General features: G+C 43.3%; 6 protein-coding genes across 6 annotated transcripts; 4 read left to right on the top strand and 2 right to left on the bottom strand.

Moving 5' to 3' along the window:
- Nucleotides 1-97: 97 nt before the first annotated feature.
- Nucleotides 98-5367, bottom strand: SJAG_03300 (medial ring protein Alm1). The gene has a single exon (XM_002174422.2). It carries the CDS (start codon nt 5295-5297, stop codon nt 255-257), a length of 5043 nt encoding a protein of 1680 aa, XP_002174458.1. The 5' UTR covers nt 5298-5367; the 3' UTR covers nt 98-254.
- A 202-nt stretch (nt 5368-5569) lies between these two features.
- Nucleotides 5570-11124, top strand: SJAG_03299 (nucleoporin Nup189). Its single transcript, XM_002174421.2, has one exon. The coding sequence runs from the start codon at nt 5613-5615 to the stop codon at nt 10980-10982; it is 5370 nt and encodes a 1789-aa protein (XP_002174457.1). The 5' UTR covers nt 5570-5612; the 3' UTR covers nt 10983-11124.
- On the top strand, nt 11065-11553 carry SJAG_06135 (hypothetical protein). The gene is made up of 2 exons (XM_011050699.1): nt 11065-11180; nt 11229-11553. Exons 1-2 carry the CDS (start codon nt 11142-11144, stop codon nt 11469-11471), a joined length of 282 nt encoding a protein of 93 aa, XP_011049001.1. The 5' UTR covers nt 11065-11141; the 3' UTR covers nt 11472-11553.
- A 93-nt stretch (nt 11554-11646) lies between these two features.
- Nucleotides 11647-14881, bottom strand: SJAG_03297 (mitochondrial 54S ribosomal protein YmL19). The gene has a single exon (XM_002174419.2). It carries the CDS (start codon nt 14073-14075, stop codon nt 13635-13637), a length of 441 nt encoding a protein of 146 aa, XP_002174455.1. The 5' UTR covers nt 14076-14881; the 3' UTR covers nt 11647-13634.
- On the top strand, nt 11658-14091 carry SJAG_03298 (nicotinate phosphoribosyltransferase). The gene has a single exon (XM_002174420.2). It carries the CDS (start codon nt 11958-11960, stop codon nt 13188-13190), a length of 1233 nt encoding a protein of 410 aa, XP_002174456.1. The 5' UTR covers nt 11658-11957; the 3' UTR covers nt 13191-14091.
- Nucleotides 14296-15379, top strand: SJAG_03296 (inner membrane protein). The gene is made up of 2 exons (XM_002174418.2): nt 14296-14630; nt 14718-15379. The coding sequence occupies exons 1-2, from the start codon at nt 14412-14414 to the stop codon at nt 14808-14810; spliced, it is 312 nt and encodes a 103-aa protein (XP_002174454.1). The 5' UTR covers nt 14296-14411; the 3' UTR covers nt 14811-15379.
- The last annotated feature ends 250 nt before the right edge of the window (nt 15380-15629 follow it).

Raw genomic sequence — 15629 nt, 5'->3', positions numbered from 1 at the left:
TTACATCAAATTATTATTCATTTCTCAGTCCCCGTATTATCGGGGTGTTGTGGATGAATTTACTGGTGGTCTCAACTGCCTGGCCACACAAGGACATTGGTGAAACATACAAAAGCAGAATTCATAGTTAGGTGTAATTAAAGCAATATTATGTGCAGTTCCAGAGTTTTTTATGCTATCAATACATGTTCGCATTAAGCTAAGTAGTACTTCAAAAAATCATAAATTCATCTATTCAAAATAAATCTCGGTGATTAGTCCTTAGACTTTTTCGCCTTTTGTTCATTGGCTTTGCTGTCTTTTGGAAGTCCACGCTTCTTCTGTTTAGGTTTGCTTTCTGAGGAGTGCTCAGAAGCTGAAGAAGACTGCGCAACAACAGTTTGAGCTTTATTTTCTCCAGTTGGAGAGGATGTGGATTTGGCCTGTTCAAGTTGTTGCGTCAGACGCTGCAATTTCTTTTCAAGCATGTTTACCTTTAATTTGTTGCGCATCTCAAACTCTTTCTTCATGCTTGTCACTTGCTGTTCATGAGCTTCTTTTAACGAAGTCTGAGTTTCTTCAGCAAGTTTTGTTTTATATTTAGAGAATTCGGTTTCCAAAAAGTTAGCAAAAGTGTCCTTGTCGCCTCTAATTTCGGCGGGCACAGTTGTACCAAGTTCTTTTTGTAATATATCGCAGATCGTGTTCACGATCATCTCGTCCAACTTGGTTTCCACGTTGCTAATTTCTGTTACAGAATCATTGGCAGACAATTGCTCTGCCGAAGTTTTCAGTGCCTCCAATTGACCTTGCAATTGACTGCATTGGCCTTCCAGAAATTCTTTCGTTTCTGTTTCTTTAGATAATTGGTCACGAAGCTCACCAATTTGTTGTCTAATCTTCTCCAGTTCATCTTCATTCGACGAGGAAGAATCATTGGACTTTGATGCAGTAAGCTCTGCAAGTTTAACATTCGCTTTCTCCAATTCCTCTTTTTTACTTTCCAACTCCTTATTGGAAGCTTCCAGTTGTTCGCTCAACAAGGAGCATGTGTTTTCCAGTTCTTGCAGCTTTTCTTTATTCGCAGAAACCGACTCTTCAGGAACAGATTCTCCAGAAGCTGACTTCAAACGTTCCAATTCTTTGTGAAGTGCTTGACATTCTGAAACCCTGGACTCGAGTTCAGAATTTTTGAGAGACAGCTGTTGTCTTATTTGGCCAACCTTCTCCAAACTTTTAGCAACGATTTGATCGTATTTGGATTTCCATGCTGAGGCCAAATTCGTATTGCGCGCAGTCAACTGCTCGATAGAGGATTGTGCTTCCTCATTTTGCTTTTTGAGATTAGAGACTTCATTGATACTGTTTTGTAAATCCTCGTTCAACGACGTAATCTTATTTTGGAGTTCTTTTAATGCAATCTCCTTTTCTGCAATACTTTGAGACAGCTGCTCCGACTGAGATGATGGGAGAGAGTTCACCTTTTTCAGAATTTCCAAGTTTCGATTTTGTAGAGCAGTGATTTCCGTATTCAATTGCTCAATCGCTTTGCACTTTTCGTCAAGATCAGTTCTACATTGTTGTTCGCTTTGCTTCATTTGATGCAATTGCTGTGTCAAATCCATAATTTGATTGCGCAAATCAGATATGGTTTCGGTTTTTTTCCTGTCTTGTTCCCGCAGTGCTGAATTGCTTTCTTGAAGAAGTGTATATTCGCGAACTTGGTTGACGCTAGTTGATGAAGATAAACCTTCACTATTACTTTCCAATATCTTATGTTGACGAGTTTGCAAGTGATGTAACTCGTTGGTGAGTTGAGTATTTTTGTTCAGCAAAAGCTTCTTCTGAACCAAAAGAATGTTAACTTCCCGTGCAGCACGTTTCAATTGAGCATGCAGCTCCTCAATTGAAAGAGACTCGAGAGCTGAAATGTCAAATCTTGTAACCGTTTCCTCAGTGTTGGATACGGAGCTATTAAGAGTTTGGGTTTCTTTTGTTCCAAGAGTAGATTCGGATTCAGATGTTGCATCCGCAAGTTTAGTCCGCAAAGCGTTATTCTCGTTATTCAACTCAACAAGCTTGTTGTTCAAACGATTGTAATCGGTTCGCATAATTTGCAACGAGGATGTAACACTGGCATGTCGAAGAAGTTCTTTTTCATAAGCTTCTCTGGCTGACTCTGCTTGTTCTGTTTGCCGCGTAATTTCCTTTTCAAGCTCAGTGCATTTAACAGCTAACTCTTGCCGGGTTGCTTTCAACGTGTCAAGTTCGCCAGACAGATCTGTGTTTTCCTTAATATAGATTGAAAGTTTAGTCTCAAATTCTTTACTCTTTCCGAGATAGTCGTTAATATTGTTAGAGAGTTCTTCCTGGAGCAAGGTACATCTTTCTTGTAGGGCTGCCTTCTCCTTTCGAAGAGTTTCTTTTTCTTCGGCAGAGTTTGTTTCAAGTGCCTTAAGCTCGTCTGTGGTCTTTTTCAGCGCCCTTTCAGCAGCTTCGCTGATTTTTCGATATTCAATACAGCTCTTCTCAGCCAGTGTGTGTTTTCGTTCAAGTTCTGCAACAGAAGACTTCAGCTGTTCGATTTCTGCTTCCAAATGTTTCTCCCTTTCGGTAGAATTGGTAGCCTTGTGTTTCTGTAGACGCGACTGTATAGCCGCATAACGTCCTTTCTCTATGTCAATCAACTGATTAAACTTCGTGTTTAGGGCTTTCAATTCATTAACTTCACTTGTTAGTGAGGTCTTCTCTTGTCGCATTTTCTCCAGTTCTTCCGAAGTAGTTTCTAAATCTTTGCGAAGAGTTGCAATGCTAGCTTGAGATTCCGCTTTATACTCCACATACTCCTTGTTTACGGTCACAAGTTCCGTCTTTGTAGCTTCAGTAATACTCTGAAGGTTTTTAATTTGAGCATTATCCAAACGTTTGTATTCATTTGATGAGCGTTGCTGTTCGGAAAGCAGCGATTGGAGATTTGAAACAAGCTTTGTCAATCTTTCTCTATCTTCCAGAAGTCGAGTTGTGTCAGACGATAGTCGCTCCTTTGCCTTAAGCCAGATTGATTTTTCGGCCTTTAAACTCTCAACTTCTTGGGTCATACGCTTCGCAAGAGAGTTCACATTAACAATCTGCTCCTCTAGTAAATAGTGCTGCTTATCCTGACCTGCAATTACATTTTGCTGACTGACATTGACTTTTTGAAGTTGTTCTAGTGTTGAATGCAGATCCGCAAAACGTTTATTAAGAAGATTAAAACGTTCAATTGTTGTTCGGTTGCGTAATTTGAGTTTTGTCAGATCGCGTACTAAATTCATTTTGTCCTGAACAAGATTCTTGTTTTGCTCCGTTAAAGAGGCGTTATTAGATTCCATTTCCTTCTGATAAATCTCCAAATTGTCCTTCAGGTTCTTTATTGACTCTTTAAGATTTTCATTCTCATCCAAGTTAGACGAATCACAGGAAACTGAAATTTTTTGAATTGCTTCAGAAAACATTTCTTTGTACATTTCACGTTCTTTAATTAAAGATTCATTGTGCAGCTTTAACCAATTCAAATCACTTTCCATTTGACGTTTATCTTTTTCCCAATTAATGGACGCAACCTCAACAGCTTGTTCCAACTTTGTACGTTCTTCAGCCAATTTAATGGACAAACGTGTTTCAGAATCGGAGACCTCTTTTTGTAATTGGACAACCTTTGAAGACAAAGCGTCCGCTGATTGTAATTCCGGGAATTGAACGAGCAAGGATTGTAAGGAGGAATCAGAACCTTTTGACATGAAAGCCTCGAGCTTTGGAACATTATCGTCGGAGAAAACCGTTTCCCAAACCTTTTCAGTTTGACCGTTGAGTAATAGCAGACACTTTACTTGGCGTGCAAATAATGTACATTGTTCATTGGCCGACTGCAAAATAATAGAAGACTCGGAAAGCTGGCCTTGCAATTGCTTAATTTCTGCCTTGCAGCGTGACTCAGTCTCTTTACTTTTTCGAAGCTGTTCACTCAGTTTGTTCATATATAACTGATTTTGTAGGAGTACCTCATTGTTTTGCTTGAGTGTTGGAAGTCTCAATCTCAACTGTTGTTGAAAACCACTAAACCGGTCACTGACACGTTTTAATCGACGCTGAAGAGTTTCTACGCGTTCCTTCAGCTGCACATTTTCGGAGAAGACTTTTGTCAGGGATATATTGTTATCCTCCTCCAATTGTTTAAGTACAGGCGATATATTAAGACGTTCTGATGCGTCGTTATTAGGAGCCTTAAGTGTTGCGTTAGCCTCATCAAGTTTCGCTTGCACTTCTTTACAAGATAATTCGATTGCGTGAACTTCACGTAAACGCTTTTGATTGAGCTCTTCTTTTTCAGCCTTGATATTTAAAACGGCTTCGGTTAATTGCTTGTTCTCATTGAGAAGAGAATTTAACTGTGTTTCCAAATCATTGGCTTTGTTTTCCCAAAGCGTTGCTAATTCTTTTTGCATAGCAATTTCTTCGCGGAGCGAAGCGACTTGATCAGAATCAACTGCCATAGCACTGTCCTCCGAAAATTGTTGCTCATTAGAAACCCCATCTTTGTTGGCAGAGACCTTTTCGCGTAACTTCGTCAACTCATTTTCCATTTGCCTCCGCTCATTAGTCAGAGTAGTCAATTGATTTTGATACGTATTTTTCAGATGCTCGAGTTGCTCTTGCCTTTCATCCAGTTGCTTTTGAAGCAAGTTTTTCTCTTCTATAAGTGTTTCATTTTGAACACTTAATTGGCCTCGCTCAAAAACACTTTGCTGGTTTTGTTCACGAACCTCCTGGAGAAGGGTTTGCAATTCTTCCTCATGAAGATGACTAGCCTGCAGTTCTTTTTCGAGTGAAGATTTTTGTTGACATAGTTCTTTTTCGCGTAATTCCAAAACTTGCAGCGATTGAACCTTTTGATTGATTACGTTTTGAGATAATTTTACTTCATCTGTAAGTTTCGATGTTGTTTCCCGTTCCACGTCTAGTTGTTCCTTGAACGTGTCGCGTTCGTTTGTCAGTTCCTGGTTACGTTGACGTTGTTCTTCGGTCGAAGATTCCAAGAGCTGGACATTAGACGTCAAGTTCGCGATTGTCTGATTCAGATTAACATATTTATGTTCCTCATTAACTTCATGTAAAAGCAATTCATTCTTTAATTTCACAAATTCTTCGGCTTTATTAGTAAGAGCCTGAATTAAAGTAGACGACGTTTTCAATTGATTTAGTTCCCCAATTTCAGCTTCGCCAAGACCCAAGAAATCACCAATAGCTTGAAACGAATTCCCCGATTCCACAGAAGTCATTGGAATTCGTTTGAAAAATAGCAGAATTAATAATATCTGGAGCTGGTTCTGGAGAGGATGTGCAGCCAACCTCCTTGACGCGTAGGGGAGCCGCGGTCCTGAGTTTAATTTAGTATTTCTTATAAAGTGTAAATATACATAATTTTAAAGGTGAAATGATGCATATTAATTAGCTGTGCTTATTTTACAGTTAATATATTAGTTTACTGTATATTTTACATCGATGGAAAATAAAGTTTGTAAGTTGGCGGCCACTTATTTTACCACTGGCAACGCTAACTACCCTGTTGTCCACCAACATCATATAGCCATTTCATGTTCGGGCAGAATAATACGTCTGGCTTCGGAGGAACCGGCGCGTTCAGACAGAATACCCAGCAACAGTCTGGAGGTTTGTTTGGTTCCAATACGAGCGGCGGCGGTGGCTTGTTTGGAAACCAAAACACAAATACAGGAGGTTTTGGTCAAAACACAACCAATAGCTCTTTGTTTGGTTCCGGAACAGGTCTCTTCGGAAACAATAACACTCAAAATCAGCAATCTGCTACTCCAGCGTTCGGTAATACGTCTGGAGGCCTTTTCGGGCAACAAAATAACTCTATGTCTGCAACACCTGCCTTCGGATCAAATAACAACAATACTGGAGGCCTTTTTGGTGGCGTAGGGTCTAATAATGCTTTCGGAAACACTTCGAATACAAATACAGCATTTGGCTCACAAAATAACAACACTGGAGGAACGAGTTTCTTCGGTAACCGTCCCTCGACCGGGTTCGGTTCTAACACCGGTGGTGGTTTATTTGGAAATAGTTCGGCGACGACTCCTGCTTTTGGAAATACAGGAGGTTTCAATTCAACGAATGCTGCTGGTGCTGTGACAACGGGTACCATGAACCCCTCGTACTCAGTTACTTCTGAAAAAGATCCTCAAAGCAATGGTATGAACCACTTCCAATGTATCAGTTGTATGCCTGCTTATAGAAATTATTCGCTGGAAGAATTACGGTTGCAAGATTATAACCAGGGTCGTCGTAATAACTCTACCGCTCCAGCTACAACCGGCTTCGGCCAACCTTCGACAACAACAACTACTACTGGCTTTGGTGGTTCCAACCTTTTTGGAAACACCAATTCCACAAATACTACTACTCCTTTTGGCGCAAACACGACTGCTTCAAATACCGGTACTGGAAATCTGTTTGGTGGCGGCACTACCGGTGCTTTCGGACAGAAAGCCACGCCCGCTTTTGGCGGCTCTAATGCACCGGGTACTGGTACTACCGGTACTGGTTTGTTTGGACAAACTAATACTACTGGCGGTGGCCTGTTTGGTGGTAACACTAACACTGCCTTTGGTCAAAAGCCTGCTACTTCGGCCTTTGGTTCTGGCGGTGGTTTTGGCACAAACACTGGAACAACCGGTGGCTTGTTCGGTGCGAATAATACTGCTAATCAAGCGAACACCGGAACTACCGGCGCTTTCGGTAGTGGAGGTTTCGGTTCAAATACAACCAACACGTTTGGTAATGCGAACGCTGCAAACAACACTGCTGGTACTACCACAGGAGGAACTGGTTTGTTCGGATTCGGCGCGAATGCAAACACTAATAACGCTGCTACCACGAACACTCAGCCTTCTACTGGCTTTGGTACGGGAAATACGGGGTTCTCTTTCGGACAAAATGCCGCTGCTAATACCTCTAAACCTGGTGGATTTTCCTTTGGAGCTGCAAATACCACTACTCCTGCGGCTACGACTGGTTTTTCATTTGGTCAGAACAATGCTGCCGCGAATAAGCCTGCCACCACTGGTTTGTTCGGCAATACAGCCAAGCCTGCTGGCACCGGGCTGTTTGGTGGTGCCACTACTGGAGGTACTACTGGAACAGGATTATTTGGTAACACGGCCGCCAATACTAATACAACGGCAGGTACTGGAGGTGGTTTGTTTGGTAACGCAGGTGCTACAACAACACCTAGCCTCTTCGGCAATAATGCTGGAGCTGGCAATGTTGCGGCAACCGGTTTACAGAATAAACCTGCCACAACTACTCCTTCGTTATTTGGTAATACCGCCAACACTGCTAATACAACGGCGCCTAATGTTGGTTTGTTCGGAAATACATCCACAGTAACCCAGCCCACGACGTTCGGCTCCGGTGGTTTGTTTGGTAATAATGCACAACCGGCACAGAACCAACAACCGTTGGTTGCTAGCATTGATCAAAATCCATATGGAAACAACCCTCTGTTCTCCACTGCTTCCGGTCAAGCACCTGCTGCTATGCAGGAGCCTATTGCTTCACCTTTGTCTACAAAATCTGTTCCCAAAAAGTCTGCATCTCTTCCCCAGTTCTGGCTTTCCCCTCGTTCTTCATCCAACGCCAAACTGGCCTCCATTGCAACTTTTACGGGAGCTAATGTTTTAAAGTCAACTGTCCTTCCTCCCAAACAAAAATCTTTGCATCTTTTTGAATCCCTTAACGACGATCTCTTTTTGAAGCCCGATGCATTTGCTCCTCGTCAAAATGTGAAGAAGCTGGTAATCGATAGGAAGCATTCTGACAAAAGCTTATTGCAGGGAGTATCTAATGCTCCTGAGCCTTCTCTTAAGCTTCTTCCTGCGTCGCATACCTCTGAATCTTCGTCCTCTGAGAGCAAAACTCAAAAAGCAGCAGAATTACACGATGATTATTGGATGAGTCCATCGCTTCAGGACTTGTTGTCTTATTCCGAAGAGCAACTTCGTGCTGTTCATCAATTTGCCGTTGGTCGTAAGGGCTACGGCAAGGTACAATTTTTAAAGCCTGTTGATTTGTCCGCTTTTGCTTCTCTCGAAAGAATCCCGGGTGAAGTTGTAGTGTTTGAGAAGAAGATTTGCTCCGTTTATCCGGATGGTCAAAGTCCTCCTCTGAATGAAGGTCTTAATGTACCAGCTATCATCACATTAGAAAATGCGTGGCCACTGTCTCGCGAAACTCGTGAGCCTATTAAAGATACCCAAAATCCTCGTTATGTTCAGCATATCAATCGTTTGAAAAAGATGAGAGACACTGAATTTATTGAATTTAAGGACGGAAACTGGATCTTCAAAGTGCAACATTTTTCCAAATATGGACTTTTAGATGATGAAGACGAAGACGAAGATGAAGAAAACACTGAGGAACGTGTTGGTCAAAATGAACCCAAAAAGTACGGACAAAATTTACACCAAGTGAATGAAACTGATGATGTATATCTAACTCACCTTACTCCAGGGGCTTTTCCAGTACAAACTAGTCAAGCTGGAACTCAAACACATTATCAGGAACCTTCGTTTATTAGAGATTCTTTCGGCCCGGAGGACACGTTCACATTCAAAAAGCCAAAACTGCACAACGAGGTAATCAAGCCTCTTGTTTCAGACAACTATGAACCTAACATCACATTTGGTTATTCTTCGGAGATGCTCGATGCGACAGATGAGAAGAAAAGTACATCGGATGCAAGTGATGCAGAGGTTGAGTCGGAAATGAATGTTTCCGAGTCCTCTTCCTCGGCTTCTGAACATTACGAGAGTGAACACAGTTTTGCGTCGAGTTTGACAGGATCGTCCTTGTATTCACCTTCTGAAAACGACGTGCCTGTCAGCGATGCCGGCGTCGCAGTTGTTGACGAGGACTATCAAAGTGAGTCTCCCTTGGAGCGTGGTTTAATTCGCTGTGATACATGGGTTCAACAGCTTGAACATAATTTCCAGCGTGCTACGTTATTGTTAAGCAAAAATATATCGTCTTCTGTACCGAGAGATGATCCCGTGCGTGGATATGACAGTAGTGCGCTTGAAAAGGACATATTTAACGATGATGACGAGGGGAGTGTCATGCGTCCATGGCTCGCTTTTGACGAAAAACCTTTAATTGTAAACCCTACTGTTCGTTGGCTACCCGGAAATAAGGCAATTCTTGTTAACAAGCGCTCCATCAATTTCGTGCAAAATATGACTAAATCGACCGTTTCGTCTCCAAGCCTTTTACCCATGCTTACGGTCCAATACCATCAGACTGAAATTATGGAAGACATTCTTGGCGTTCCTATTGCTTCAACGCGTCCGTCATTGTATGCAAACGAGCTTTCTAAAAGGTCAACCGGTGAAGAAAGCACCGCATGGAAGCTGTGTTCTATTCTGTTTGATCCTAAACGATACGACTTCCCCGACGATCTTGACGAGGAATCCAGTTTTCGGTTACAAAAACGAATTGATCGGGAAACCCTCTCCGAGTGGCTTACTAGCGAAGTTAAAGAATACATTATGGACGCTTATGAAAAGTGTAATGATCCCGAACAGCGCATCTTTATCTTGCTCACAGGAAATCAGATCGAGCGTGCCTGCGAAGAAGCTATCGCAACAAACAATAAACGCTTGGCCACCGTAATCCCTATGGCGAATAGTGACTTGGAAACACAAGCGGAATTGAGACAACAGATTGATGAGTGGAAGTCTCGAGGTGATTTGCCTTATGTGACTAAGTACACTCGATTGATCTTTGAGCTGCTATCCGGTAACACTGGATTCGCGGAGGGTGTGGAAGACGGCGTTGAAAATGTTTATATTTCTGAGGGCCTTCCATGGAAAGTAGCATTTGGCTTAAAACTGTGGTACAATGTCGATATTAGTATCCAGGAAGCAATGGCACTTTACATATCTGACCTTGAAACATACGGGGATCGACTGAAGTCACCGATAGAAACAAGTCCCGATGGTATTCAGTATTCTGACATGTTTTTCGAGCTGCTTCAACTTTACTCTTTTGGTGGAAACTTGGAAGATGTTGTGACCGCAAGATTGTCTTCTGGTGAAAGGTGTGACGAGCGCTTGATTTGGCAACTTCTTATGTACCTTGGACGCTCACATTCAATTTGTGATTTCTCTGATCGCCTTTCCGCAGCGTCGCTGGATGAGAGTGGTTTACTAGAGATGGATGTTGAAAACGACGTCGAATGCAAACCCATTAGTGTATTAGCTGACCAGATCACCAAGTCTTTTGCTTCTGCGCTAGAGAATTGTGATGAATGGGGATGGTCTGTCTTCGTGCTTTTGCATGAGGAGAATGCACAATCGCGAAAGGCAGATATCCTTGATTGCTTAGCTCGCAATGTTCCAAACTTTTCGGAAGAAAGCAAGCAGCGGCTTGAAGCCATGCATATTCCTACTGAGTGGGTGAATGAGGCTCTTGCACTGTATGCTCGCTATGAAAGAGACTATGTAAATGAAGTGCGTTTCTTGCAAACTGCTGGTCTGTTTGAGGAGGCTCAAAAACGGTTGTTGTTGACCATTGCTCCTCAAGCAGTTATTTCAAGTGAGTTTGCAGACTTGGAGGTCCTGTTAGACAACTTCAGTGAAGTTGCTGATGGCCTTGCAGGATGGTGCTTTGGTGGACAAGTGTATAAAGACTATGTGTACCTAGTACGCAATTACAACACTCTTCGTGCAGACGAATTCCAGACTGTCTTGCGTCGTCTGCTTATGGCCTTACCGGAAGTGCCTACAGTCACTTTGGTGCAACGGGCCGCTGTTGAAAAGATGGCTTACTTCACCAGTGAAGCCAATGCTTTGTCTGGAAACGGACCATGCATGAATTTGCCTTTGCCTTCTGAAGGGCGTGCTCTTAGTCTTCGCTGCTCAGTGTCGAGTGCCTTTGATTAAATAATGAAATGATGTCTGGTTTCAACGATTAAATAAAGCGTGTAAAATATAGCAAATAACTATTACTCAATACTCGAAATACATTCTATAGTACCTGTGGAGTTGTAGTAGAGCGGCTTCGCAGCTTTTATCTTTTACGTCCTGTATCTCACCTCATTAATGAACGTCCTTCATGTGTATCGGTATTTCCTGCGGCAGGTAATATACATAGCCAAAACGAGTATTTTATTAACGAAAACATGTCAGTTTGCATATAAAAACCCTATAAATGGGCAGCGTCAGATTCCATTCGAAACATTAACATTTCTACGGAAAGTGTTTCGCTCAAATATGAAATTTCGGGACGAAAGATTTACAGTTATAAGAAACTATTTGCAGCAAGATGAACACAAAGCTCGATTGCTTCGTGAAACTCAAAGAGAAACAGTCGTTTCTGGTGATCGATTGAAAAAGGTTGCTAGTATAGTTGGTTTAACAATACCTGAATAAGTTCTACGACGAAAATACAATAACCCAACGGTGTCAATTTAGTCTGCACACGTTTGATATTCATGAAAGCGTAATTGGGGAATGCTTTAAAACTAAATCGTATACAGAAAAATCAAAACAAAAAAAGAAAAAAGAGAAAAAAATGACCAAACGTGATCTCAAACCGAGTTAACATAACTAAAATTGAGTTGTTATCCGTATGTCTATTTTATTGTTATTTTTTTTTGTCATTCTTAATGGATGAGTGTCGTAAGAACTAACACTGAAGTATGACCTCCAGCGTCTGTCCTCCGCCAACACCCAACCTGCGTTTACGCGTCAAGAAATTTGATATTTTTAATACTCGTGCATTTTACGAGGTATTTCCCCTTAGAAACTAATTTATTGTGACAGTGGGACGGTGTTTAGACAAGAAAAACGAAATAATTTGAGGTCGTTTTGACGTACTTTTTGGATTTCTGAATAAGCCTTTAGATTTCAGCAACAATGGCAGTCTTAAAATCAATCCTTGATACGGATTTGTACAAATTCACTATGCTTCAAGCGGTTATGGAGCATTATCCGAACACTCCTGTGTCTTACCAATTTAAAAACCGGTCGCCAGCGATGGCATTAAATGAAGAGGCTATTGACTGGTTGAAAAAGGAAATTGATAGCTTGAAGACGCTTTCCCTGCAGGATGACGAAGAGAAATGGATGCGTGAAACTTGTCCTTACCTCAGTGATGAGTTTTTTACCTTTTTACGCGGTTATCGGTTCTGTCCCAGCGAACAAGTGGTTCTCACGTATGATGAGACAAATAAGGATTTAGGAATTGCAATTAACGGAATGTGGCACGAAACAATATTGTATGAAATTCCTATTCTGGCTCTTGTGTCGGAAGCGTACTTCAAGTTCGTGGACAAAGATTGGGACTACGAAGGTCAATTGGATAAGGCTTTCGACAAGGGTAAACGCTTGATAGAAAACGGTTGTGTTTTCAGCGAATTTGGTACTCGTCGCCGCCGTGATGTGCATACTCAGGATCTGGTGATGCAGGGTTTGGTCAAGGCACGCCAGGAAGTAAATGGCGCCGGAGCGTTTTCCGGCACATCGAACGTGTACTTTGCGCGTAAATACAACGTTAAACCCATTGGAACTGTTGCTCACGAATGGTATATGGGTACCGCAGCCATCACGAACAACTACACCGCAGCCAACTACGTTGCGTCGGTGAAATGGAGACAGACGTTTGGCAAGAATCTCGGCATTGCTCTCACCGACACCTTTTCCACTGATGCTTTCCTCCGAAGCTTTACCGCGAACTCGCCCGACGATTTGGCCAACGTGTATGACGGCGTACGCCAAGACAGTGGTTCACCTGAAGAGTTTATAAAGAAGGTGGTACGCCATTACAAGGCCATTGGCGTGAACCCCGGTACGAAACAAATTGTTCACAGTGACTCCTTGAACGTTGACCGTTGCATTCACTTACAAAAGTTGTGCAACGAGGCCGGAATAGGCTGTTCGTTTGGTATTGGCACAAACTTCACAAGCGACTTTACTCGCAAGTCTGATCGGACGCAAAAAAGTAAACCCATGAATATCGTGGTGAAGCTGTACAGTGCTGGTGGCCGCAAAGCTGTGAAGATTAGCGACGACATCATGAAAAACACTGGCGACAAGCTTGCTGTTGAGCAGGCCAAGCGTGAATTAAAGCTCCCTATCGCTGCTAATTAGGCACACTCGTTTATTATCGGGAAAAAATGTTGGCGGAGCCATTTGACTTATACGCTTTTGTTTGTTTTGTCTTTTTTTGTCGTTTTTCTCAGAGCATGGACATTTTTCGCATACTGTATGGTGCTGCATATTGTCGGACATTATTGACACTAACGTACTCGTACACACATATTTCCTCCTTCCTAAAACCGTAACCATAGATGGCCATGTAGCAGTGTGAGGGCCCATCACCGGACAACGAGTTCCTTTTTCTTTTTTTTTTTTACTGTTTTGTTTTCTCTCATTTCTTCCTAAGTGAGTTGCTTCTTGTTTTTGATGTCTATAGTATTGGCTTTCACAACTGCTTGCTATGCCCGCTACCATAACATCCAATGTCTCCCTTCTCACTGGTGCAAACTGTCACTGACTTCTAGCGTTGTATTCACTCTTTCCAACAAACTCAGTTTAATACGTTACTTTTATGCCCATGCTTCGAGCGCTTCCAATAACGCTCTTGCAAATGGACTGTAGAGGAATCCCCTGCAACGAAGGGTCTTTACTCTTAATGTTTGCGACTTCATACACATGCTTTAAACTTATGCTGCCGATGATTTCGTTTTTTGGTGCATGGGCTCCCTTGTCCTTTCCCACGAGCTTCAGCAGTAGCCAGCTCGTTGGCGGAGGATGGATAGTAAACGTAAATGTTCGTTTTGGTGTGATAGTAATCTTGCATGGAATTGGTACTCCGGGAACGAAGGACGCCGTTGAAGCATTGAACTCCTTGCAAAAGTCGATGCTCTTGACTCCTCGTGCGCCCAGAGCCGGGCCTATGGGCGGTGTAGGTGTCGCCTTGCCGGCAGGCACGACCAGTTTTACCAATGCATTCTTCAGGCCACTACTACTCATCAGGTCACAACAGTCAGTGCTAGAGAGGCAGGATTGGTGGTGCAAACGTGGTGGTGAGGAAGCGGTGGGGCGGCGTAACGTGTTACGTAAAACGTGATTTATGGAGTCGTACGGCACCGAAAGATACTGCAGCGCACTAGTGTGCACCGTAAGATACTTCGTTACAGACTCGATACCGCAGAGTATCGAACTCCACACCACCACACCACATCCCTCACTACCCCTCGTTACCCCTGCTAACGTGACACTCGACCCCCGTATACCGAATTACGCGAGTTACGGGAGCGGATCGGTCCAGTTCGTCGCCAACCCTGGCGCTCCCGTCCCTCCCACCACATGGCTATCCACTGGTACCGACACCATGCGCGAAATCATCCATTTGCTCTCTTTGGATTGCCATTCCTGCTCAGCGTTGTAGCAGCATCCTTCTTCCTGACACCAATTGTCGATGCAAAGTACGAACGCAATGACAAGCGCACCCAATCACTGGAGAGCGAGTCTGAGCTCCAGCGCAGCAAGCACCGACGCCGCGTAAACGTAAACGACGAGTACTACGTAAGTAAAAAGCGGAGAAATGGGGGGATGTTGGGTCCAGCCCATTGCCCCCACAGTCGCTTAAGTGGGGTGTTTTCTAACCCATAGCGCATGATGAACATGGGGCAGGAAGACTACGACATTGTTCGTGTGGAACGGCTGCCCGGCGAACCCGTATGGGACAAAGACGAGCAGCAGTAGCAGGGACGCGGGAAGGGATCCTTAGCCCTCACTAAACGACACTAGCTGCACCCGCGGCAACCCACCTGCCCACCCTGCCCCCACTGATCTATCGCATCCTGCTCCTTGACCCCGCCTTGCAATTACAATTATGATTATATGACGTCACATCTCGTTGATAAATCTGCTGCTTACATGGGCATTGGCATGGCAACGGGTTTCCCATCCCGGACTCCAGCGGGAGCACGTTCTCCACTACAGCGCCCTTCTCCTTGGGAGCAGCCCTATGGGACTCTAGGCATACCCGCTGGTGCCCCTTAAGCATAATAATGATGTCATTACGACGCGAGCATCGGATTGGGCAATTCAAAACAGACCATTTCGATCGGCAAACTTACAAGCGAACAAGCTCACTCCGAGCCTTCCATTCGCTGCTAGGCGAAACTCGCTCGTTAGAGCTAAGCCTTCCTGCTCCTCGTCGATTGGCCAGAGCCGCACTACTATCAATTTTTAATCTTTTTTATATTTTCTTTATTTTTTTAGCGAATTACACAATAAACGCGGAAAAACGAACAAAAAATCGAAAAAACAAAGAAAAAAAAATCAATTCGTCATTGCCAACAGTGTGCCACAGTGAGGCGCCGACAGAGGCGTACAGAAGAGTTCGATTTCTGCGTACTACGTATGCAAAAACCGAATGCTGAAAGCAAATTTGGTGAGGTGTGGACACGTTGATTTCTCGCTTCAAAGCCGACCATACGACAACTTTAATTGTCTTCAGTTCTCCATCCCCGATGTCGTGCCGGGTGAACGGCTGTGGGAATATGACGTATGCGTGAC

Source organism: Schizosaccharomyces japonicus, assembly GCF_000149845.2.
Source record: "Schizosaccharomyces japonicus yFS275 unplaced genomic scaffold supercont5.2, whole genome shotgun sequence".
Lineage (NCBI taxonomy): Eukaryota > Fungi > Ascomycota > Schizosaccharomycetes > Schizosaccharomycetales > Schizosaccharomycetaceae > Schizosaccharomyces > Schizosaccharomyces japonicus.
Note: the sequence above shows the minus strand (reverse complement) of the source record. Positions and strands in the feature narration are given on the sequence as shown.